General features: G+C 38.6%; 1 protein-coding gene across 6 annotated transcripts in view; it reads left to right on the top strand.

Annotated features, from left to right (window-relative positions):
* The window catches only part of LOC109018721 (diacylglycerol lipase-beta-like), a 48385-nt gene that overhangs the window by 2590 nt on the left and 18112 nt on the right, over window positions 1-27683 (top strand). For all 6 annotated transcript variants that reach the window (XM_035692466.1, XM_035692464.1, XM_035692462.1 and 3 more), the window contains exons 3-7: window positions 12417-12636; window positions 12731-12831; window positions 22088-22209; window positions 22280-22371; window positions 22610-22715. In XM_035692466.1, the coding sequence (XP_035548359.1) occupies window positions 12417-12636; window positions 12731-12831; window positions 22088-22209; window positions 22280-22371; window positions 22610-22715 (641 nt within the window). The remainder of the gene's footprint in view (window positions 1-12416; window positions 12637-12730; window positions 12832-22087; window positions 22210-22279; window positions 22372-22609; window positions 22716-27683) is intronic.

The following is a 27683-nucleotide window of genomic DNA, read 5'->3' as shown; positions in this document are numbered from 1 at the left end:
CGACTATTCCTTTCGTTCCAAATGCACCACATCAGACAAAGAGGCACCATCTTCCAAATGTCTGTGATCTGCCCCTTACCCCGGATTCCTCTCCAGCATGCCAATAACTCTATCACCCTTCTAGGCATTGCCCATGCCATACCGAGCCTTGTGAAGATGTCATCGCATAAAACCTTAACTACTTCGCAATGAAGGAGTGAATGATCTGCTGACTCACTGTCATGTTTGCACATGAAGCACTAGTCTGTTAAGTAGAGGCTGCTCCTTCTTAGCTTATCGATAGTCAAAATTTTCCCGTGGGATGCTAGCCAAACAAAAAAAGCCACTTTTAAGGGAGCCTAAGTCCTCCATATGCACTTCCAAGGGAATGCTTTTTTTTTTTTTGGGGGGGGGGGTGGGGGTGTGTGCCGATGATACCTTGTAAAAGGAATGGACTGAGAAGCTCTTGTTCCCTGAGGATGACCAAAGCAAACGATCCTGTCCAGCAGCATGGAGATTCGGCGCATGTAACACGCTGTAAAAATCAGCAATATCTCCCAATTCCCAATCCTGTGCCGCTCTAGTGAATCTCACTGACCATTGGGTGGAGTTGGAGGAGAGGGCCATATTGTCAGCAACTGTAGCGTCCTTATCGAACATGATCCTGAAAAGAGAAGGAAAAGCAATCTTCAAAGCAACCTGGCCACACCATTACCATTTTCCCTCCAAAGGGCATCTCTTTCCCTGTGATACTGCCATAACCATTTTCCTAGGTGAGCCTTTTTGAAAGTTCTCAAGTTGTGAAGCCCCAATCCACCGTTAGACAAAGGTTTGCATACCTTTTCCTACTTGATCAAATGTAATTTTTTCTCGCCCTCAAGACTGCCCCATAGGAAATCAGGAAAGGTCTTCCCCAATCTATGCGCCACACATGCAAGCAAAGTGAATAAAGAAAGAAAATATGTGGGTAGATTGGAGAGTGTGCTCTTAATAAGAGTGATTCCACCACCTCTTCTAATCCGCTAGTTTGCGCTCGATCTTCTCGACAATCCCATCCTACATTGCCTTGGATTTATGAGGGGCCCCCAGAGGGAGAGCGAGGTACTTCATAGGCAAGGATGACATCTTGCAGCCTAGGAAAACAGCCAATTCGCTTAAGTTATCAACCGCACCAACTTGCACAATTTCAGATTTTGCAAGATTTACCTTGAGACCAGAGATGGCTTCAAAACAGAGCAAGAGGGCTCTCAGGGATCGAATCTGATCAAGATCTGGCTTGCAAAAAATCAGCGTGTCGTCAGCTAAGAGTAGATGAGAAATTGAGAGATTACCCTAAGTGGAGCCACCTACTAAGAAGCCCGAGATGAAACCCCCAACCACCATTCCATTCAACATTCTATTCAGCACATCCATTATTAAGATGAAAAGAAGAGGGGATAAAGGGTTCCCTTGCTTCAAATCTCGAGAGCTATTAAAGAAGCCTTCAGGAGTGCCATTAACCAAAATAGAGAATCTGACTGTAGTGATACAATGCTTCATCCACTGGCACCACCTTTTTGTCAATGATATATATGGCAGTAAATATATATGGCTGTAAAATAGCAGTAGTTGTATATATGTGTACCGGCGCCAACTTAAGTTTGATTTTCCTTTATTGTATTGCTTTATTCTTTACTATTTTACATATGATTAGTAGGCTGTAATTAGGGCTTGGCAGTTTATATAATATACGGAAACTATCATTTGAGAGGGATTCAAGCAAACTTGACATGGTACCAGAGCCCTAGAATTTTCTGGGTAGTTTTTTTTTTCGGCAGATTACTTCCTTGTGTTGGCACTGTCTGTTTTCAGACTAGTGCTTTCTGGGTCCATCGGCACACACTAGTGTTTTATCTTGGTTTTTTTTGGCTTGTGTCGGCACTCTCTGCCTTCACTTTTAGGGTTAATTTCTTCTGGGCAACTCTGTCTACACAGTTGTTGGCACTCTTTGTTTTTCCAAGCAATGTTTTTTTTGGCCTTTTTGGAGCTTTCGGTTAGTGGGTTAGTTGCTACTGGAAATTTTGGCAGTTTCTGCGTAGGCTTTTGCAGAGAGATTTTCTCAGGTTTTTGGTGCATTTTCTGGTAGTGGTTTTGGCATTTTCTGGTAGTATATCAGGTCAGTGTTCTTTGTGTTGTCTATCGGCACCGAATTATTTTTTTTTCACACCTTTTGATTTTGTGGTCATTATGTCGGGTGAAAATTCAATCATTCGATTTAATGGAAAGAATTATGGAAGCTAGGAATTTCAGTTTCGAATGTTTGTGAAAGGAAAGGAATTATGGGGTCACTTGCATGGGTCTTCTATGGCCCCTACTGATCTCAAAGAACTTAGTTCTTGGTCCAGCAAGGATGCCAAGATTGTTTCTTGCCTATTAAGTTCCGTTGAACCACATATGGTCAACAATCTTCGATCATTTACTAATGCTAAGGAGATGTGGGACTATTTTAGGCGCGTATATTATCAAGACAATACTGCACGCAAATTTCAAGTTGAGTTAGAGATTTCCAACTACAGACAAGGTAATCTCTCTATTGAATAGTTCTATACTGGATTCCTGAATTTATGGAGTGAATATTCTGGGATAGTGTATTCTAAAGTTCCTAAGGAAGCCCTAGCAGCATTCCAAGTTGTTCATGCGGAGAGTCTAAGAGATCAATTCTTGATGAAACTAAGACCTGAGTTTGAAACTGGACGAGCTGGTTTGATAAACCGTAATCCTGTTCCTTTCCTGGATGTGTGCTTGGGGGAATTATTGAGAGAAGAGCAGCGTCTTGCTACTCAACATGGACTCACTCAAGAAACTGTGACAACTGAGATGGTTAATGTGGCATGTGCTGCTCAAGGGAAAGGAAGATCCAAGACACAGATACAGTGCTATAGTTGCTAGGAATTTGGGCATATTGCAAAGCATTGCATTAGAAAATTCTGCAATTATTGCAAAAAGGAGGGCCATATTATTAAAGACTGTCGTGTGCGACCTCAGAATCGACAGGGCCAAGGATTTCATACTGTTGCCCAGGCTAATTTAGCTGCTATCCCCTTTGTTTCTGCTCCAGGGCTGCCACCTATAGCTAGTCCTTCATCGACTCTTACACCTGAGATGGTCCAATAGATGATTGTTTCCGTTTCCTCTGCACTTGGTCTTCAAGGTAAGGGAAATTTCCTCACCTCTCCTTGGTTGGTTGACTCTGCAGCTTCCAATCATATGACTGGAAATGCCGATGTTTTACATGATGTTCGTAAATATAAGGGTGACCAACACATTCAAATAGCCAATGGTAATACTCTTCCTATCACTGCAATTGGAACTCTGGGGTCCTCTTTCAACAATGTATGTGTCACCAGAATTATCTACGAATTTAATTTATGTTGGACAGCTTGTAGATAATAATTGTGAGATTCATTTTGATCGTAATGGTTGTTGTGTGCAGGATCAAGTGTCGGGGAACGTGATAGCAAAGGGGCTTAAAGTGGGACGTCTATTTCCTCTTCAGTTTTCCATTTCTAGTTTTGATTCTTTTGCTTGTACTGCTGTTACTAATAATAGTGATGTTTGGCATAAAAAATTGGGGCATCTCAATTCTTCTGTTTTGAATCATCTTATGAAATAAGGTCATTTGGGGAATAAAAATTCCATTTCTATTGTGTCTTCTGATTGTAGCTCTTATAAAATTGGTAAAAGCAAATCTTTACCTTTTCCTTTACATGGTAGTCGCGCTTCTACATGTTTTGAGATAATTCATACTGATGTCTGGGGAGTGAGTCTTGTTCTTTCACATGCTCAATACAAGTATTTTGTGACCTTCATTGATGACTATAGCCGTTTCACTTGGATATATTTTCTTCGCTCAAAAGCTGATGTGTTTTCCACTTTTCAAGCTTTTGTTGTGTTTGTTGAGACTCAATTTTCTGCTTGTATTAAAACACTACGCTTTGACTCTGGGGGGGAATATAAATTTTCTCAAAACTAAGGGTATTCTCTCCCAACGCTCATGTCCTTACACCTCTCAACAGAATGGGGTCGTTGAGTGTAAGAATCGTCATCTTTTGGATGTTATTCGTACTTTGTTGATTGAATCTTCTGTGCCTCCTTGTTTTTGGGTAGAAGCCTTATCTACGGCTGTGTATTTGATTAATTGTTTACCCTCTCCAAATTTATAGTTTGACTCTCCATATTCTCATCTGTTTGGTGTTGTTCCTGAGTATAATTCTCTTCATATATTTGGCTGTGTTTGTTTTGTTCACTTGCCGTCCATTGAACGTCACAAGCTTTCTGCTCAGGCTGCTCGGTGTGCTTTTCTTGGGTATAGTAATGTTCACAAAGGGTTTGTGTGTTATGATGCGGATGCTCACAAACTTCGTGTCTCTTGAAATGTGATTTTCTTTGAAAATCAATATTTCTTTCAGTCTTGCGTTTCACATGATTCTACTTCTGCTCAGTTGCCTATTTTTGATGATGTGTCTTGTACTCTTGAACGTTATAAGCCAGGGCTTGTGTATGAAAGACGTCATCCACAGTCTCCGGTGCCCCTTCCTATCACAGAACCGACATCTGATCCTATCCCAACTGAATCCCATCCCTCGGACAGGTATGGATTCGTACATACTGCCCATCAGGCTACTCTTGATACTACTTCTGTGCCCAAGTCTTATTCTCAGGCTGCTGCTCAAGCTTGTTGGAGGCAAGCTATCCAAGATGAACATCAAGCTCTTCAGATAACCACACTTGGGTCATCGTCCCATGTCCTGATGGCGTAAAACTCATTGGCTGCAAATGGGTGTACACTATTAAACTCCTGCCTGATGGTACTATTGAAAGATATAAGGCCCGTTTAGTAGCTCTTGGAAATTGTCAGGAGTATGGCCTTGATTATGAAGAGACCTTTGCACCTGTTACCAAGATGACTACTGTACGTACTCTTCTCGCCATCGCTGCTTCCAAAGGTTGGTCTCTTAGTCAGATGGATGTGAAAAATGCGTTCTTACATGGGGATTTGAAGGAAAAAATCTATATGTCTCCTCCTCCTGGTATGTTCAGTTCATCCTCCACTGAGGTTTGTCGGTTGAAGCGGTCTTTGTATGGCTTAAAGCAGGCACTGTGTGCAAGGTTTGAGAAGTTTCGCACCACTCTTCTTGATTTTCATTTTACTCAAAGTCGGTTTGATTCTTCTCTCTTTATTCAGCAAACTGCCATGGGACTTGTTGTTCTTTTAGTATATGTCGATGATATACTTATCACAGGTTTTGATTCTCATCTGATTGAGCAACTACAGCAGCCTCTCAAAACTACATTTCATATGAAAGACCTTGGCCTACTTCAGTATTTTCTTGGTCTTGAGGTACATTCTTGTCCCAATGGTATGCTTTTGTATCAACACAAGTATACCCAAGAGATTCTCACCTTGGCTGGGCTTCAATCTAGAAACTCAGTACTTAAACCTCTAGAGGTCAATTTAAAGCTTTGTCGAGATGAGGGCGACCTATTATCTGATCCATCTCTGTATCGACAGTTAGTAGGGAGTTTAAATTACTTGACTATTACCCTGCCTGATATTTCCTTTGCTGTCCAGCAAGTCAGTCAGTTTATGTAGGCCCCTCGTCAATCTCATCTAGCAGCAGTACGACGGATCATTCGTTATCTCAAAGGTACATCTGGTAGAGGGTTATTCTTTTCTACTGAGAATTCCTTACAATTAACGGGTTACAATGATGCTGATTGGGTTGGTTGTGTGGATATTCGTCGTTCAGTTACTGGTTGGTGTATGTTTCTTGGTAACGCTCTCATTTCTTGGAAAAGTAAGAAGCAGGATCGAGTATCCAAATCTTCTACCGAATCTGAGTATCGTGCTATGTCATCAGCATGTTCCGAGATTGTGTGGCTTCGGGGTTTAATGAGTGAACTTCGTGTTCCGCAACTTACTCCTACTCCTCTTCATGCGGATAACACCAGTGCTATTCAGATTGCTGCCAATCCTGTGTTCCATGAGCGCATCAAGCACATTGAAGTAAATTGCCATTCCATTCGTGAGGCATTTGATCATCATGTGATTACACTTCCTCACATTTCCACCGAACACCAAACTGCTAACATCTTTACCAAGGCTATGTCTCATCACCGTCATCAATTCATGATTGACAAATTGATGCTTCTTAATCGACCTGCATCAATTTGAGGGGGGATGTCAATGATATCTATATATGGCAGTAAATATATATGGCTGTAAAATAACAGTAGTTGTATATATGTGTACATGCGCCAACTCAAGTATTATTTTCCTTTCTTGTATTGCTTTATTCTTTCCTATTTTATAGATGATTAGTAGGCTATAATTAGGGCTTGGCAGTTTATATAATATACGGAAACTCTCATTTGAGAGGGATTCAAGCAAACTTGACACTTTCCCCAAAGCCGTACCTGCCGAGTATATGAACCAAGAAATCCCAATTTACATGATCAAAAGCTTTCTCCATATCCAATTTGCATAAGATACCTGGAATGTCGGATTTGACGCTACTTTCCAAGCATTCATTAGCAATGAGGACCGAGTCGAGAATTTGCCTTCCTTTTAAAGGCATTTTGAGACTTCGAGATGATCTTCCCCATAACTGCTCTCATCTGCTGGGCTAGCACTTTGGAGATGATTTTATAAACCCTACTCACCAAACTTATGGGCCAAAAATCTTGACCTTGCCCTTTTTGGAATAAGCGCGATAAATGAAGCATTGAGGCTTCTCTCAAATTTCAAGAAATAGTGGAATTCGAGAAATACCTTCATGATATCTTCCTTGACAATGTGCCAACTAGCCTGAAAGAAAGCCATAGTGAAACTGTCTGGGCCTGGGGCCTTGTCTTTTTCCATCCCCTTTAGCACATTAAACACCTCCTCCTCTTCAAACGGTCTCTCCAACCAAACTGCACTTGGTGGATCAATAGACTAAAAAATCAGCCCATCAACCTTGGGCCGCCAAGGGTGTTGCTCTTTGAGGAGCTGGTCATAAAAGTGAAATATATGTTCCTTTATGGCTACTTTGTCTGATAGAATCCTCCCTTCGGAATGGAGAACTTCAATGGCGTTGGTTCTTTGATTAGAATTAGCAACACGATGGAAAAATTTTGTGCTCTTGTCCCCTTCCTTCAACCAAATGGCCTGAGATTTTTGTCTCCAGGATATCTCCTCCATAAGAGTGGTTTTTTCCAATTCAGTTACTACAATTTTCCTTTTCATCAGCCGCGAGGGTCCTAGTCACCTCTTGATCCTCAAATCGCTGCAGTTCTGGAAAGAATTTATCCCTTTGGTCATTTAGGTTCCCAAAGACTTCCATGTTCCATATTCTCAGGTTGTTTTTCAAGGCTTTGAGTTTCTCGGCTAAGACAAAATTGGGAGTGCCCGAGATCTAATAAGAGGACCACCACGATCTGATTTTATCCATGAACCCCTCCACCTTCAACCACTTGTTCTCAAATTTGAAATATCTCCGCCCCTCATGAAGACCCCCGCAGTCCAACAAGAGTGGGAAGTGGTCTAAGTAAAGCCTGGGGAGGCGTTTCTGACATAGGGTGGGAAAGTGTGCCTCCTAGGTAGGAGAAACAATAAATCTGTCCAGCCTAGACCATGACCTCTCATTTGACCAGGTGTAGTCACCCCCCACTAGTGGAAGGTCTATCAAGTCCAGCTCGAAAAATAAAGCTGAAAAGTCAGCCATGGTTGACCCCAAGTTAGAAATCTCCGACCTTTCACTCGAAAACCGAGTGATGTTGAAATCACCTCCAATGCACCATGGGCCCTCCCACCAGCTACACAAACAAGCGATCTCATCCCAAAGAAGCTTCCAGCTGTTGTCATTATTAGGTCCATAAACATCTGCAAAACCGCACCCGAAGCCATCATCCAAATTAATGAAAGAACATGCAACCACAAACTCACCAATAAACTCCTCCACCAAATCAACAACTCTCTTGTCCCACATCACTATAATGCCCCCCGATGCACCCTTTGAAGCAAGACTAGTCCATCCTGCATACGAACAATTCCATAAACTTCTTATAATTTTCCTGTCAACGTACTTCAATTTAGTCTCCTCAAACAAATAATGTTTGCCTTCCAATCTCGGATTAAGTTCTTCACTCTAAGGCATTTGTTTGTGTTATTCAAACCCTGAACATTCCATGAAAGGATCTTGGGCTTCATGGATCGCCTAGATTCGCCCTATCAGTAATCCTCCCCCCTCTAGCGCTTCCTTCCCTTTATTCATAATTTATGGAACAAGTTAGCCTCTTAAGCTCCCTTTCTCTTTTGAAGACTTCTCGAAAAGATAGCCTCTTTTGTAGATTTCCCTATCAGTAACCCATTGCTACAATATGCGGGATACCATGAAGACTTCTCCAACTGGCAAGAAGATTCACCACCCTTTCTGGCATAACCCATACTCATCAAAATTTGCCAAAGATGTCCCATAGGGCCTTGGCAACCTCACAATGAAGTGACAAGTAGGTACACGATTTCACCACTTCTCCTACACAAACAACACCAATTGATCACTATAATATGGTATTTCATTAGATTGGTCACAAACAACACCAAAGATTTCCCTCGCTTTATAGGATTGCATCAGACAAGGATGCTTCGGTGGCTGATAAAATGAGCATCTCCGTAAATTCTATTAATTGGTCAGTGAGTTTCTCTAGGGCTGTACAGGACTGGGAGTTAAACGACATTATTGATTTCTACAATGTTTTATACGCGATGAAAGTACAAGCAGGTAGGGAAGACGGACTAATATGGACACTCACTGGGAACAAGAAATTTTCAGTTCGCTCTTATTACAAGTTTTTGACGGTTTATCCCACCAATGCCTTTCCTTGGAAGAGCATTTGGAGGAGCAATGCACCTCTTAAAGTTGCCTTTTTTGGCTAGTTGGCATCTCATGGGAAGATATTGACTATAGATAAACTGAAAAAGCGAGGCCTTTACTTAACCGATTGGTGCTTTATGTGCAAACACAACAGTGAATCAGCAGACCATTTACTTTTCCATTGCGAAGTAGTCAAGGCTTTATGGGATGACATTTTCACTAGGCTTGGTATTGCATGGGTGATGCCCAGGAGAGTCTTGGATTTATTGTCATGTTGGAGAGGGATTAGGGGCAATTGTCACATTGCAGCTGTTTGGAAAATGGTACCTCTATGTTTAATGTGGTGCACATGGAATGAAAGAAATGGCCGATGTTTTGAAAATAAGGAACGCTCTCTGGATAGTTTTAGGGCCTTTTTCTATCACACTTTGTTGCTTTGGGCTTCTTCTATTGTATTGAATGGGAGGAATTTTAATGACTTTTACGCTACTTTCCGTAGCGCGTAGTTTGTAATTAGGTTTTTCTTGTACACTTCCCGTATACTTGGGCATTGCCTTTTTACGTGATTAATATAACTTCTTACTTATCAAAAAAAAAAAAATTACAATAATTTTCAATTTTCAATTTTTAATTTTTTCATCTAATCATTACCTACGCATTATCCAAACACAAAAAATAATACAACTTTTTCAAATTTCCAAATAAAACACAAAAATCAATATAACTTTTTCAAATTTCAAAACAAAAATAATATTAACAAATTATATTTAAACAATTTTTTTAACTTTATAATATTTTTATTCAATATTTTCTCTATCATTTTTCAAAACCCAATAAAATATTTTAACTCAAACCATTTCATTACTATTTACAAAATTCTGAGATATTCTAAGGTCGTTTGGTTACACAAATGAGATGAAAAATTTGTGAATAGTAGTGATATAATTTATGAATAATAGTGAAATGGTTTGAGTTAATATGTTTTATGGGGTTTTAGGAAATGAGAGAGAAAAAATTAAATAAAAAATTATAAAGTTAAAAGAGGGTTAGAATATAACTTTTTAATATTCTTTTTACTTTGGATCCCCCCCCATATTTGGAATCTATAACCACCTTCCACAATGCCTCCCCTCTTGATGATAATGTCATAGCCATTTCCCTAGGAGCTCCCAATTGAACATCTTTTAGATTTTGGATCCCCGGTCCCAAATTTACCCACTATTTTCAACGGGAGAGGATGAAGCTTGCACACCCTAGGGCTGCAAATATAATTTCTCTAGTATTGGGGAGTTTTTTGGGTCTCATCTCCTTTTTGCTAATGATGCCTTGATTTTCTGTGAGGCCTACTTTGATCATCTCCATCACTTGTGTCGTTTGTTCTTGTGCTTTAAAGTTGTTTTGAAGTTGAGAGTTGGTTGCATTTGGGTAGTGAGGTGATCTCAGATATTCTGTAAATAGTAGTAAAAAAATAATGATAGAATATTGAATAATAGTGAATAATAGTGAAAAGTAGGTGAAAAGTAATAATAAAATAATGAATAGTAGTGAAGTATTTTGAGAATACTTTACTACCCAAACTTAATCTGGACAAATCAAAGTTAGTCCTAGTGGAGGAGTGGATGATATAGGTGGAATTGCCCATATCTTGGGTTGTAGGATGTCTTCTTTGCCTGTGGGAGTTCCTAGGTCTCTTGTTGGGGCCTCCCTTCAAGGAAAAACCTATCTAGGATGGCATTATTGAGATGATGAAACATGAATTGGCTGGGTGGAAATGACTTTATCTATGCAAGGATCAGCAGATCACTCTAATTAAGAGTACTCTCTCTAGTTTAACTTACTTTTTGTCTCTATTCTCCATACCAACAATCATCTTGAAAAACCTGAAGAAGATTTCTTGTGACAAGGAGTCGGTGATTAATTTAAATACCACCTTGTTAAGTGATCAAAGATTTGAACTTCACTTTCTCCAAGTGGTTTAGGGGTCAGAAATTTGTTATTACTCGACAGAAAGAGATGCATTGTAAGAATTGGACGTAGAAGGCAAGTATGGTAGCATGTGGGAAAGGTTAGTGGGGTGGGGGTGTGGGCTTGAATTGGAACCTTTATGCGTTGGTAGGCCTTCAACTTTTCTTTTGCTGTGTTCAGGTTGAGGTGGGGGATGGATCTATAATTAGATTTGATATGACATATAGTGTGGGCACCAGCTCTTAAAGATAGCTTTTCTGGCATCATTTAGCATTTCTAGCTGCGAGGATGCGTTGGCCATATAACTTTCACAAATTTATGAGACCCCAATGGAATGTTATTTTCATTAGAGCAACACATGACTGGTAACTAGAAATGATCTCTTGTTCATCGATTATTTGTACTCTTTTGGGCCAAGACAAGGTGGAGATAAAGTCTTCCTACCATACACTCTTCCCTCTAGATAACTCAGATTTTCCTCAGAAAAATATATGGAGAAACAAGACACTGTCAAGGGCAGTATTCATTGTTTGATTGGTGGCATTAGGGAAGATATTAATGGTGCATAACTTGGAGAATGAATGTTGTTAGTTATGAACTAGTGTTGTATGTGTAAGTAGGGTGAAGAAAACATCAAACATATTTTTGCTTCTCTGCGAGGTAACTAGGGATATTAAGGGCATGTTTCATACTTTTTGGATTTAGTGGGGCATGCCCCAGCAGGTAATGGATTTGACAACTTGTTGGCATGGTCTTGTTTGTAGCCATGGCAATTTAGAGATTTGGAGAATGGTCCCCTTGTGTTTGATGTGGTGTATTTGGTAGGGGAATGGATTACTAGGACTTCTAAATATTGTGATATGATAGTGTTAGACTCAAGCCATTGTGTTCATTTTCTCTATATGTGGATGATGGGTGCAACGGTTTCCTTTCCAATATCTTTCTAGATTTCATGGAATTGTGATCTTTATCTTCATCCTAGAGTTGGGTTTATTTATTTATTTTTTATTGTATACTTATATTATACTTGGGTTGTGTCCCTTCGCAGTTCAAAGAAAATTTACATTACTTATATGAAAAAACTAGGGGTTGAATGTTAATAAGTCACTTAATTTTAATTTAGTATTTTAAATAAATTTTTTTATTAATTGATTTAAAAAAAAGAAAAAAAGAAAAAAAGAATTAGGCAGGACCGAATGTACCGACTGGACTGATAGCTACTGGTCTGGTCTGGTCCCTATGGGTGTTCGGTCCAGTCTGGTTCGGGAAAATGATGGATCCATCACCGGACCAACCGATTTTCACCCTTACTGGTTGTTTTGCTGTTGAATTTGGTTAAAGTTGAGAATATAGATTGTAAAATCTCGAAATTGTTGACCAAGGTAGGAGCTTTGCGAAATAAAAACCCTTCTTGTTAGTGCCTCCGGTGGTTGGCAATTTGTTATATTGTAGCCAAAAGGCCTAGACAGGGTCATTGGGTTGGAGATTTTTAGATTTCTGATTTTTTATTGTCAAGGACTTCTCTTTCCTGATTTCTTGTGGCCTTTTATGAATATCTTGCCAATTTTTGTGATGCAGGCATTTTTTCAAATGGTAGCTGGTGGAAGCAAAGATTACTGGCTTTATTTATCATCATGGCATGCCTTGTTGCACTAGTTCAGTGTTTTGCAGGATCTGATGTTGTCAACTGGAGGTCTTACTATGCAACCAAAGATAATGCATGGAAAGCTCACTACCTGGAAGTATTTGATAATGGAATGCGTGAGGCATTGTGCTGCCTGGGACGTGTCAGATACTTGTAGGCACACCTGCATTTTTGTTGACCGATGTGAATTTTGATTTTAATGTATACTAGCTCTCTAGTCTTCCATTATTTGATCTCATTTGTTCAGGAGTGTGCTGGAGGAAGATGAAGTTTATTCTGTGGCAAGATTATTGGGCGATCTTGTTGCTTATCGTGCATCAGGAACTGGGCATCTGGAACTCTTGGCAGGTTTGTTTTGAAATTTTTCGTTTCATATTGTTCTATGCTTGTGTTTCATGATTGCTGCATGTCCTGTCTCCTAGATTTTTAAGGTGGCTATCTATATCCCATCCATTTATTGCATCTTTATCATCTAAGTTGGCCAATTTGTGAGTAAAAAATCTGCCTTCCTTGAACTTTGGTGGCTTGAGTGCTGCCAAGTGGCTGCTTGTAACACAGCCCCTTCCCATGGGCCAGGAATGTTGCGTACAGATGTGACTTTACGCAAGGTAAAGAGACTCGACATCATAAAAATTTCACATCTTATTAAATCATAAAAGTAGCTAGACATGAAAAAGTTCCATAAAACTGAAAATAGGAACATATTGGCGTAAACATAATCCAGCCCTATGTGGCAATAACACTTATTAGTAAGGTCTAAGACACTGTAAAAATAAATCTACTTTTGACCCTCCTGCTCAGTGTCTACATCATCATCACCTGGGACATTAAAACATAAAAACAAACAAAAAGTGAGTCGAAGACTTAGTAAGCAACACATCATACTATAAACATAACTTGACCTAAGGCTTTATTTTGAAAACGTTCATGCATAATCATACTTAGATACAACATGTGGCTCATTCAACAATAACATATGTGGAATTTAAGATGTGATCATATCAATTGATGTAACATGAATGAGTGAATGATCGACTCTTTGTATGACTTGTTAATCTTGCCTTTCACTTGCATAGTGGCCATTATAACATATGCGCATCGGTCCAATTGTCATTGACCGAATAATTCATAACAAAATTAATGGTGGACTACACTTGTGTCTGTGGCTTGCGCATCCACCCATAACATAAGGCCAAGCATTAAAAAGCTTATTTATCGTTCACGTGACTTCTTTCTTATCTTATTTTTTTGATTGGCATTGAGTGTTCGAGAACAAAGTTCCGACTAATCCCGATAGTGCAGAGGCTCTCGGCAAAGAGTTTCCTACAAGTGCACATCGAGTATATCAAGGGGAAATTCCCCCAATTGGATATCCCCAAGAAATTGTTTGCACCCAAGAGGATTTGAACCTTAGAGCTGGAGGGAGCATACCACCAAGACGAAGACCTTTACCACTTGAGCCAACCCCTTGGGGTTCTTATCTTATTTTGATGAATGGGAACATGTTGACTTCATGATGTTAATGGCATGTCATATTCATATGCATGGCATAGCACTAGACATGGCATATTAACATAAGCATGGTTGTCGTGACATGGCGTCCATTTATGACAATCAATGAGCATAATATACATAAGAGTGAATTTCGTGACAAGGCATCCATTCAGAAGAAACAACCAAATCAGCATAAGATACATAATTGCACCCACAAGCACATTGTCATAATTCATTGAGGATTCATAAAAATGGCAAATATTGAACATTGCTATACATAACATTGGTAAACAACACTTTTGATATGAATCTGTGGGAATGGAATCCCTTGAACCCAAAGTCAATTTGAAAACCTCCCAAGAAAGGCAAAATCAAGTCAATGGATAAAGAATCTAGACCCGATGAGAACTCGTTTCAAGAACTTAGATTATATTAAAATCTAGACCCGTTGAAAAACCAGTCTCAAGAACCCAGATTACAGGGAGGAGCACTACAAAGGTTGTGATTTACTTTTGATAAGTTCAAAAATTCAATTAAGAACAAGAGGAGTAAAACTCAACTCACAATGAATAAATTCAACAAATTTCATAAACTTATTAAAATGAGGCTACAAAGAGTATTTAAACCTAAACTTAATTAAAACCCTAGCCAAAATAAAGCCATTTTTTCCCAAACTATCCCTGGATGAATAGTGCTGCGGCTACAGTAACTCGCTAGAGTACCTCATTAAACCCTAGTTCCTAAAAAGTAACTTTCCAAATAAGCTCTTGGCCAAAATACAAGGCCTTCTCAAAAATCCTAATTCATAAGAAATAAGACATAATTTATATTGCACTCTTCCATAGCTTATATCACGTGGATGATCACTGGATCTCCTTCTTTCAAGCCCATTTTGAATATTTGGCTCTTGCTAGACTCGTCCCAAGTAGATTGCACCAATCATTGCATTGATTCCTTAATCTTCTTAGCTCTTGATCTTATAATTAGTAGATCTGGAACATGCAAATGATCTTTAAGTCTAGGCCACTTTGGTTCCTATCATTCCCCCTCTCCTCAAAAGGATTCGACCTCGAATTTCCACCTGAATCAAAGGGAAAAAAGTTGGTAACATTGAAAATAGTAGAAACATGATATTTACATTCAAGATCCACTTGATATGTATTATCATTAATTTGTTCAAGAATTGGGAATAGTCCATCCAAGATACTCCTGTCATCAACTGGTAAATGCATTAAATCTAAAGTAGTCAATGGATTTAGTCTATAAACAATTTCAAAATATGAAAATTGAGTAGTAGCATGAACACTCCAATTATATGTAAACTCAATGAATGACAAACAATACTCCCACAAATGTTCATGAAATATATATAAAGTCTTCCTTACACCAACATGACCACTCCAATTATATGCAAACGCAAATGATACTCCTGCAAACGATACGCCCGCAAACGTTCATGCAACAAATCAATGTATGGCAAATGACTCCCACAAACGTTCATGAAAGACACCTAAAGCTTTCCTTAAACCAAAATGACCACTCCAATTATATGCAAACTCAATGAAATACTCCCACAAATATTCATGCAACATATCAAAAGTCTTCCTCACACCAAGATGATTCATCAAACCAAATCCATGCACAAGTAACTCACGCATAATACTAGTATGCTCACAAAGTCTATTCTCTTTAAACAAATACCTATCTAGTCTATATAACTGACCAAATGATGCATTCTCACGTACTCCATACACACTAGCAAAGCCATCATCATTAACATATAATTTCTTATCATATTCAAGTCTCAATAACTTTGCATCTAAAATAATGATAAGGACATACCTGCTTGCTAAATCATCACCCACAAAATTTTCTTTACGTTGTGTGTACTTGATTACATGAGGAAATGCCTCAATGAATTGCACCCACTTGGCATGCATTCTATTCAACTTACCTTGTCCCTTAAAGTGCGTTAAAGACTCATGTTCTTCAACGAAAGGTCGAGCATGAATTGTCGCATCTGGCACAAAATTAATGTAGTGCTCTATCTCCCTAATAGATGGCAATCCACTAAACACACCGCTAGGAAACAATACCTCATATCCTTGTAACAAAGAGACAACAACACTAGACAAAGATATGTCAAGTTCGTTGGTATTAAGACTCGCTTTAACATAAAAACTCACTCTTCTCTTTGTTTTTCTCACTTTCTTCACTCTCTTTTCTTTTCAAACCCATTTTCTTTTTCACTCTCTTTTTCCCTTTCAATCTCTTTTTTCTTTTCACTTCTTTTTTTTTTTTGCTTTGTTTTTGTTTTGTTTTGTTTTTTTGTTTTTTTTTTTTGTCACTCTCTTTTCCTTCATCTTTTTTTAAACTCTCGACCTGACAATTGTTTTTCAACTCATTCTCTTTTTTTCTTGAAGTCTCAACCTCATCCTTATCTTTTTTCTCTCTTCATTTCAGCCTCACTATTTCTTTTTTTCTCAATCTCACATTCACTTTTGTTTTTTATATCAATCTTACTTTCAATCTTGCATTTTAGCTCAATCTCTTTTTCACTTTTTTTTTTATCACTCTTACTTTTTAGTTTCAATTGGTCCCCATGGACTTGTGTTGGAGTTAAATGAGCAAGTTTGATTGTTTTTTCATCATTTTCAAAACTATACATGTTCCTTAACCCATCATGGACCACTTTCCTATCATACTGCTATGGCTTCCCCAATAAAATATGACTAACATGCAAATGCACTACATTACAAAGGACTATATCCTGGTATTTCCCAATTGAAAAAGAAATTAGCACTTGCTTATTTACCCTAACCTCTCCACAATCACTCAACCATTGCAACATGTATAGTCTAGGGTGTTTCAAGGTACGTAAATTAAATTTCTCAACTAAAGTAGTGCTAGCCAAATTAATACAATTCCTCAAATCAATGATCATACTACATACATTGTTGTTGATGTGACATCTAGTATGAAAAATGTTCTCGCTCGCTGCTCTGTATCATCCATCTTAATTTGTGTATTGAGTGCACGCCTAGTAACAAGAGAATCACCATACTCTTCTTTCTCATACCCATTTTCAACACTTCACGTCGCCTCCTATCTCTCCTGCCTTGTAAATTTCTAATTTTTGCATCTTGATGATCCATCCAATCCCTCATTTTATCCAACACCAAGTTCACACGCTCAAACTGTCGTTGCATAGCTTGTAAAACAAAGGATGAGTTACCTGTCATCCCCTTTGGTGATGAGTCACTCCAATGAGACATCATAATGTGTTGCACAAAAAGAATGTTAGTGGAAAACCTCACACACTCCCTTACGTGTTTACACTCAAATAATGGCACTTCACTCGTGTCTCACTCATAATTGACTTTTTCCCGATGTCTCACTCTCTTGCCTTTTACCTCAAGAGTTTTCCGCTCGAATTCTTTAAGAACTAGTTGAACTAAAATCAAGACAATATAACATTGTATTATCCCAACCAGTAATATAGATCCAAGAAATAAGGAAGGAATAAAATGACACGAGATTCAAGGAATTTATACGAGGGAAATAGTAATTATAAACTAAGATATCAACTAGAAATATGTATTTAACCACTTTGATGATAAAACTCAATCAACAAATGTAATTCATTCCTTTTGTTGTAACTATGTAGCAACATTTGAATATGCTACATTTTCCTTTCTTCTTCTTCTACTTTTTTTTTTTTTTTGAAATTTTTTTTTTCTTTTCCTTTCTTTTATTTTATTTTCTCTAATTCAATCACAAACAGGAATACTCAATTGTTAAAATTAAGCAATTGAATTCAAGCACACAAGAATTGATAATGAAATATAAGATAATCAATGGAACAACACTCCAAGCAATGGACAAACTTAGAGATGTAAGAAATCCTAAAATTTTGAAATCCTAAGAGATGCAAATTTCAGTCAAATCAAAAAACCCTAAGAATTTTGGCAGCCTGCGTTTTGTTTCAAATTTTTTTTTTGGCAACTCTAGAACAATGAAGCCTTAGAATTAAATTTAAGGATGCAAGAATTAAAAGATAGATTCAGACCTGATTGGAAACATCGCTCTGAATACCAAATGATAAGAACCCGTAGGAATGGAATCTCTTGAACCCACAGTCAATTTGAAAACTCTCAAGAAAGCCAAAATCAAGTCAATAGATGGAGAATCTAGACCTGATGAGAACTCGTTTCAAGAACCTGGATTATATTAAAATCTAGATCCGTTGAAGAATTCGTCTCAAGAATCTAGATTACAAGGTTGTGATTTATCTTTGATAAATTGACCTGATGAGAACGCTACAAAGGTTGTGATTTACCTTTGATAAGTTCAAAATTTCAATTAAGAACAAGAGGAGTAAAACTCAACTCACAATAAATAAATTTATCAAATTTCATAAACTTATTAAAATGAGGTTACAAAGAGTATTTAAACCTAAACCTAATTAAAATCCTAGTCAAAATATACCCCTTTTTTCCAAAACTAACCCTGGATGAATAGTGCCGCTGCTATAGTACCATGGCTACAGTACCTCATTAAACCCTAGTTCCTAAAAAGTAACTTTCCAAATAAGCCATTGGCCAAAATACAAGACCTTCCCAAAAACTTAGTTCATAAGAAATAAGACAGTTTATGTTGTACTCTTCCATAGCTTGTATCACGTGGATGATCACTGGATTTCCTTCTTTCAAGCCCATCTTGAATATTTGGCTCTTGCTAGACTCGTCCCAAGTAGATTGCACCAATCATTGTATTGTTTCCTTGATTTTCTTAGCTCTTGATCTTATAATTAGCCGATCTGGAACATGCAAATGATCTTTAAGTCTAGGCCCACTTTGGTTTCCATCAACTTTCATGCAAAATAGAGTAATTAGAGCACACATAAAGGTTATGATCATGCCACTTAGCCTATATCCTTAGCTTCGAGATTCAACTAACCACGTCAATCAAGTACCTATTAAGTTACATACATATTTTATATCAATCTCAACTGAAACTCTGAATATTTGACTAAGGTATGAACCTATACTCCATAGTGTTGCTTGCTGTCTACCTGGTGACGGTCTGCAAAACTGACTTTAAGTTATGCTTGCCTACTGTTCAATTTCACTACATTTTGGGTATGTATGTGTAGACATGCCCGCATGATTTTTGGTAAGTTAGAATGCATGTAAATCTCAAAACAGCGGCTGTTTGGTCCACTAGGGGTTGCTGACAGCAACACGTTTTTTTATGCATTTCAAGGAATTCATGAGCTTTAGGTAAAAACAAATGCTTACATGCTCAAATGTGACTTCCAGAGTCATTTGGGGTTGTTCATGGCAATCCCTTTTCAAAACTTTGGGGATTTTGATAAATTTATAAATAACTATTCATGCCATGTTTTAGGTATGCACATGGTTTCAAAACGTTTTCCTTCCTAAGATACTAGCTGCTGTGTATGTTTCATACAACAGTGAACTATTCAAACTTGAAATGCCAATATGCAAGAAATCATGGCTTAATGAATGATTGTCCATGCTTGTGCTTTATGTGCTGAAATTTCCGCCTTTTATAAAAGTCTTGTTTTGAGTTACTCAACCATACTTAAAACATTTTACATGCTATCAGTGGGTGTCATGCATGGATTTAAGTGTGTCCCTTAATTCTAGACATGTCAAACATGAGAAATCATGGTTTTACTGGCTGCTTGAAGCTGCTGTGATGCCGTCAGGCTCCTGACAGCATGTGTTTTGTGTGCCATGTCATGCCTACAATGTCAAATGGTGTATAGGAATTTCTCATGCATGTTTCTTAGCCTCTATACATGTAATACTGGGTAGGGGTTGGGTTCTAAGGGCTGTCTGGATTGCTGGCAGCAATCTAGATTCATAGTGCTTCCAGAAGTTGGGTATTTCTCACCTTTTTCCAACCCAAGGTGGTGTTGGAAGAAATCCTTGGCTGCTTCAACGGCAGCTATGCCTGGAAAGTCACTAAGATGTAAGTTCTATGTTGAAACTTCCATTCAATAACATATGAAATTTTCTAATGCATAGGGCAGGGAAATTTTGATGTATGGAAGAGAAATCCCCACCTGTATTGCAGCAGAGTCTAGGAGATTCCTTCTAGGGGTTTGTGTGGAGAGAACTTTAAAAAGAGGGTTTGAGGCACACTGAAGAGATGGTGGCTGCTAGCTTTCCTTTGAACTTTGAAACAAGAAAGTTGAGTTTGTATGCAGGTCGTTGTGGCTTCTGTGGCATTAGATTAAAAATAGAGGAACAAGAAGTCCCTAGAGTCTGGTGGTACAATTAGGAACTAGAGTTTGACTTGGGTAGAAACTAATTTTAGAGTTTCTGGACCCAAGGGGTGAGATATGGGCATAGTGGTTGTTGGTATAATCTTTTTTTTTTTTATAAGTAATCAAGAAGTTTTATTTATAATAATAGGCAAAGCCTAAGTACACAGGAAGTATACATGAGAAATACCTATCTATAATGTACAATTGAAAGAAGAAAATCATGGACATTAAGTCCATTACAAACAATAGCCCCCACCCAAGAAAACAATGTTTTAAAGAAAAAAACTTTCCGCTCCTCCATTGTTCTCTCTTGGTTTTCAAAGCTTCTATCATTTCGCTCCCGCCAAATACACCAACACATACATATAGGGACAATTTTCCATATTGCTGCAACTTGTGTATTTCCTCGAAGGCCTCTCCAGCATGCTAGAAAGTCCAACAATCTGCCGGGCATAACCCATAATAAACCAAGTCCTGTAAAAAAATCATCCCAAAGAGTCCTAGCCACCTCGTAATGTAGAAACAAATGATCAACATATTTGCCATCTTTCTTGCACATATAACACCAGTCTAATACCATTAATCGACGTCTCCTGAGATTATTCGTGGTGAGAATTTTGTCCAAAGCTGCTTTTGAAGGAGCTTTGGTCTGCCAGATGCTCTTCCATGGGAAGAGATGAAAAATAAGGAATTAATCTAGTGCATGCGTGTAGATGAAGATTTGTTGCATGTCCTACGTGGCAAAATTTTATTGGCTGGTGTTAAAATTGGGTTTTCACCCAACCGGCTGGGAGCAGCTCTCTATTTCAAGAGTACAACCTCTTGATATTTTGAAACATGATCAATTTTCATATCGGAATCTCATTGAATTTTGGAATAAATTAGGGAAGAGGCTGCCAATGGGAGAGTGAGCAGGCCAAAGATTGCCTAATATATTCAGGAAATTTGAAATCTTGCTGCCCAACAGATTAGAAAACTTCCAGGGCCTATTTCCAGCAATTAAACCGCATAATACCTTATTTAATTAAGTCAAGTCTGAGAGCTTTTGGCCGTTAGCAGCCCTGTCAATCTGCACAATACTTGACTTTTGTGTGGGGTAATCATTCCATATATATGAGTCAAATGTTCTAAACTAACTTGGGCACCAAGCTGGCGCCAAGTGCTGCCCAGTGGGCTGGACAGAAAACCCTATAACCCAATACAGTCACTGCCATGTAGAATTAAGAGCCCTAACATCCATAAAAAGCAAACGGCGGCAATATATAAAAACTAAATCGTAGAAATTTAATCAAATAGGACAAATCTGGCCCATGGGCCCTAGTTCCAGTTCAACCCAAAGTTAGAACCTAGGACTTGGGTGTGACACTGCTGCTTTTATGATTAGGTACACCAGAGTCACTAGCTTATAGATTGAACATAAAATTTTATTCTTTTGGACTTTTGTGCGCTGTTCCTATATAGTTTGTCTTTTTTTTTTTTTTTTTTTTTTTTTTTCCTGGGGCATCTCTGACCCATTTTGAGACGAGAATAATCCCCATGGATCCAAACATGTGGATTCCCCTTTCCTTCTCTTTTCCAATTAAAGCGATTAGGCCAATGAAAGAAAGAGAGTTGGATTCATTTTCCTGGTTCCAAGAAGTGGCAATGATTCATAGCAGTTCTCTCACACACACACACACACACACACACAATCATCAACTCCATCATTGTCTTTTCCTTCCATCTATATGTGATTTATACCGAAAGCTGCTTGTTCAGAGTTTCATTTCACTGGCATTACTTTCCATGACATCAGAGAGCATCGCTGTCCAGGTCTAGCCTTATTGCAGAGGCATGGTCAGTCCCCAAGATCATTTGAAGACTCCATGGAGGCACCTGAAGGACTGATTCAGGAGGCTGCAGCTCTTCATAAATTTGCTGAAGCTGCCTACACGGTACTGGATTAAAATATTTTCTTAAATCAGCTGTTTTGAGTATCATTTTCACAAGTGCTAGATGGTGCAGGGTCCACTACTAGATTTTGGAAGAAATCCTTTCTTATTTCCTTGTGCATGGCTTTACAGGCAGGGACTTTTAGCTCCCTGGGCCCGTAACAGGTTGTTAATCCGCTGGGTACCTTGTTTGATTTATATTATAGCTTAGACATGAGAAATGTTAGGACCATGAGTTAATTAGTTTGGTTTTCTTTTGTCATTCAGATGATCAATTTTTTTGTAAATAAAGGCATTCTTAGAGACCCCAGTCTTTCAGAAATCTACTGCTTGCAACTTATAGTTCTTATGATTTTATTGTCTTCTTCTTAGGTGAACTATAATTTTATTGTCTTCTTCTTAGGTGGCCCATTCTCAATGGTGATAACTGGTGGCGAGGCCATGCAGCTGCCTTTCTAAAACATGTTAATTTAACCTCAGAAGTACTTAGACAAGGGCGGGTTAACCAGGTGATTTAAGGGTCTTAAGTTTTCATGTACTACACCTAGAACTATATCAGATATGGTTTCATGTCAGGACAGACCTCTCTCTTTCTTCTTCGAATTTCAAAAGTATGATTGTTCTGATTGAACTCCCTGGGCAGAATCCATCTTTATGTCATATTTATTTATCTCAGTGTTAATGCTCATTGATTTAGTTGTAGTGTTCAGACGAGACATTTCACATGTCTGGGGCCATTAATGTCATTATTTGTGTACATGTTTGTCGGCTTTCTATGATTTTAGGTGAGAAGCACGTTTGTTAATTTTATGTAATGGGTCAAAAGTTGAACTTTTTGCAGATGACAGTCTGCCATTGTTTGAACATATTATCAAATAGCTCATATAAGAAGCTTAAATTGTTGATTAGTTATGTGTTGTTTATATGGACACTGTTTTCTTTTTTCACCTTGTTATGTTGTAATTATGAGATTTGGTTTATAGATCAAGCATTACTTATTCTGATGCTGTACAAATCTAAAACTGCATGCAACTTTGATTATGCCTATCTTTTGTTTGTGCATACTTTTTAAATCTTTCTTGCAGGGTGCTACCTTCATTTCTAACTTGTTCCTCAAGAAATAATTGAAAAATTAGCACAAGTGGTACTTTAATTTAGTGATAATGTGAAAAATTTGTCAACCTTAACGATGATAGAAATTAGTGCTTGGCAGGGCTCTGATGAGAATTTCATTACATGATAATAAAGGGAAAGAAATCTGATACCGAGTCATTCAAGCAGTTGATAATGTTTTGCACCTTTATGGCTAAGGTGTAGTCTGAATAAGTTTTGGATGCCTTGAGGTGATTCCTTTTAGTACATATAGTAACAGGAGAAAGGAGAGAAGTGCGGGGTCTGACGTTTATACTTCTTTCATTTATATTCACATTATTTTAGTATTTTATCTCGTTAACTGTTCTTTATCGGAATGGGGTGTTACATTATTACAAGTGGCCTGTGCATTTGTCAAATAGTATTTTATTTTTTTACGGATTGTTGTATGTTCATTGGCAGGAGTGGCTTTTCCCTATTCTGATTAATTCACTTACTTGTGCTGATGCCAAATCTGACATAAGACAGCAGCAACAAAGAAATTTTAGAGTAGTTTCCTGAAGGGCTTTGGTGGGTACATGCTTCGAAAGATATGATGGATTAGTTTAGAGTTTCGAAGGATTCTTCTTGGTTCAGAACTTGGCTCAAGTAGTAAAGGCCTTGGGCTTGGGGGTATGCTCCCCCTTGGGTGCAAACAATCTCTAAGGGCCATCAGATTGGGGAATTTTTCCCTTGGATTACCCGAGGTGCACTTGCGGGAAACTCCTTGCCGAGGGCCTGTGCACCAACGTGATTAGTTGGGACGCCGTACCCAAACACCTGGTGCCAATAAAAGAAAAAAGTAGTTACAGCTATACAGGACCACAAAACCCTACAACCTTGCGTGGATCTTTGGATTTTCTCTGAAGCAGGATTCTTTCAGCTTTTAGGGCATCAGGTTAAGGAAATGATGGTAGGAAAAGGTTAGAAAAATTACAAAAATAAGGAAAGTAAGAAGCTTGGAGATGAATTGCTTGAGATAAGCTTAGAAACCAATGCTGTCCTGGAAAGTAAAAGTAATATCATTCAAATCTTTAACTAATTCTATTAAGATATTGAATCCTAAAAGAGAAAGTTAAAATAAAATATGTTTGAAATAAATAAAAAGGATCACCATCAATATAAAAAAGCCCATTAGCCCATAATAAGACTCAAAGATCTTCATCTTCTCAAGAGAGAATGAAGGGTTGTTGCATATTACCGAAAGAAGTCGAAAAGTTATAAAGTTTGTTATCAGGTAAGGCGTTTGTGGGTTGGTTGGTGCAAACTGTAGTTACATATGCTTCTTCAATGAATTCTATTAGACTTCGCGAGAGGGGAACCGAGCCTGTTTGGTATAGTGATGTGTAAACAACTATGGGCACTACTAGGTGATAACAGAGTATGGGGATGGTGACAGTCATAGTCATCCCTGAAGGCATGGAGGGGAAGGGATATAGCTGTTTTGCTGAAACTCTCAAGGAAGTGGGTTCTTCGAAGCCCTCTATTCTTGTTGGCAAATACAGAGGTGGCGTTAATGAGATCGATGTCTTTCCTGGCCATTTAGATTTCATCGAAAAATAGTAGAAGTTCTTGGGGGAGTGTGACGATGGAGGCAGGCGGCGGGTTAGAGCATGGTGTCAGGCTTATAGAAACCTGCCAACAAACACACGCTTCGATGGGCAGCATTGGAGTCACTGAGGGAGGTATGCCAGGTTGGGAAGATAAAGAGTTGTTGGTGATGAAGAATGAGCTGATTTGGGGTACTGTTCCTCTTCCTAAAAAAAAAATAGTCTTCTCGTGGCGATTGATAAGGAGATGGGCCTAGGTGAGTCTAGGCTGTATATCAGCAGCTGATTTGCAAGAAATGGGTAAATCAGGGGTTGTGGGTTTGGGTCATAAAACAGGGGCTGTCTCGCAGGATGTGGGTCGCGGCCCATGTTGCAATGTGGAGAAGACTATGTCTTTGGGCTGTAATGCGGGGCCCATATCTTGCATAACGGAGAAAGGAAAACCAAAAGTTGGGTTAGACTCTTAGATGCCAACCCAGCCTGACCTTGTGTGGTGGGTCAAGAGTGCGTCCAAGAAGGTGGATGCCATTTTTTTTGCAAGAAAAAAGCTTAAATCTATTGTTAGAGGTTTAGGGGATGCTTTTATGCAGGATGGGCGTTCCTTGCCTTAAAGGGGGCCTTAGGTTGTATTATTGTGATGTGGGATAGGAGGATTGTGGATCTTATTGAGGATTGTATTGGGGATTATTCGGTGGCTTGATTCTTCAAGAATGTGGAAGATGGATTTCAGTGGGCTTTTGCGGGTATTTATATGCCTAACCTGGATAGCACTAGAAGATTTATGTGGGATGAGATTGCAAGTGTTTGTAGCTGGTGGGACCTGCCTTGGTGCATTGGAGTGGACTTCAATATTACTTGGTTTGGCCATGGCAGAGTTGTCTGATTTTATTTTTGACTTGGAATGATTGGATTTGCCCCTGGTTGGGGGTGCTTTCACATTGTCTAAGGACCGGGCAGGGTTGAGGTTGTATAGATTTCTTGTATCTCCTTTTTGGGAGGCCCATTTTCCAAAGTGTTGTCAGAAGAGATTGTCTTGGGTATGTTCAAATCACTTTTCCATCATGTTGGATTGTGGGGGTATCCATGGGGGTCGTAGGTACTTCAAGTTTGAAAATATGTGGTTAAAAGTTATGGTTTTGTGGATATGATGAGACATTGGTGGTCTTTTTATTAGTTTATTGGCCCTCCAAGTTTTATATTGGCAAGCTGGTTTAAAGCCTTGAAGAATGATTTGAAGAATTGGAATTTGGAAATTTTTGGGAATTTTGATAGTCAAAAGAACTCCCTCTTCGAGGAGTTTGTGTTTGTTCTTTTGTTTTGTTTTTTGTTAGTTTTGGTTGGTGTGAGTTATAGAGGGTCCCTAATTCCCTATCTACAAAATATACAAGTTAACACATCCCACAAACTCGCCCTCACTCTAAAGCGTACGATGCAAATCTCACAAATGTTAATTTTCTGAAGCATAAAACAATATCACTTTTGACACCTTCAATATTCTTAACATTTGATTACACCTTCCCCAAAATGGAAAAGACAAGTTCCCCTTTTATGCTATGGAGAAATGCAAATCTCACAAATGGAATGACATTGTCAAATTAGTAGTGTTTATTTGATGTGCTCTCAAGTCCAGCTAGTTTCCTAGACATTGATCAGGTTTTCTTTCTCCTTTTTCCTCCCACTTATTGGCAGATAGCAGTTTTCATGAATTCTTTTCTTCCAAGAAGTTTAAGAAAAGTCTCAATACGACTTTCATTGCACCTATTCCAAAGAGGGCGGGGGTTTTGTACGTGAAGGACTTTTGCCCCATTAGCCTTGTGAACGAGGTGTATAAGGTTATATGCAAGGTTCTAGCGAATCATATTGGTACGATCATGGAGAAGATAATCTCAAAGTCTCAAAATGCCTTTGTTAAAGGGAGAAATTCTAGACTCGGTGCTCATAACAAATGAATGTTTGGAGAGTAGATTTAGAACTGGAGTGCTTGCATTATATGCAAAGTGGACATGAAGAAGGCTTGTGACCATGCGAGTTGGGATTTCAGATTTTTCTTACTTGAGAGGTGTGGTTTTGGGGAAAGGTGGCGTACGTGGATCAATCCTTCTGTGACCATTGTTCGGTTCTTTCTTTTGGAAAAGAGTTGTGCTACACATAAGCCCCACACTCTGCATACCATTTAAAAAATGTGATTTTACTATTTTATCCTCATGTTTCATATTTCATAAAACATGAGGGTAAAATAATAAATTCACATATTTTTAAGTGGTGTGCAGGAGTGTGAGGCTTATGTATAAAATTTCTCTTTGGTAAATGATGGTACCCTTGTTGGGTTCTTCAACTACTTGTGTGGTTTGAGAAAGGGGACGCATTGTCCCCATTTCTCTTTGCGATTATTATGGATCTGCTTAGTCAAATGTTGGAGGATGTGGTTGGTGTAGGTTTCCTCCCTGGCTTCTCGGTGGGAAGTACTAACAATGGTTTTATCATGTTTACCATCTTCTTTTTGCAGATGATACACTACTTTTTTGTGATTTGGACCCGGGCTATATTTTCAGGCAATGAAGGCTCTGTTGCTTTATTTTCAAGTTGTCTCTGGCCTAAAGGTGAATTTAGGGAAGTCCAAGATGGTGCCTGTGGTCGAATGTGCGTAACATTAGAGGCTTGGCATGTATTTCGAGTTGTTAGGTAGCCCTTGTTGCCCATGAAATATCTAGACCCTTATTCTTGGGGTCACTTTCAAGGCAAATACTATTTGGGATGGGGTAGTGGAGAGGATCAATGATGTAGGATAGTAATGAG

Source organism: Juglans regia, chromosome 7 (genome assembly GCF_001411555.2).
Source record: "Juglans regia cultivar Chandler chromosome 7, Walnut 2.0, whole genome shotgun sequence".
Classification (NCBI taxonomy): Eukaryota; Viridiplantae; Streptophyta; class Magnoliopsida; order Fagales; family Juglandaceae; genus Juglans; species Juglans regia.
Note: the sequence above shows the minus strand (reverse complement) of the source record. Positions and strands in the feature narration are given on the sequence as shown.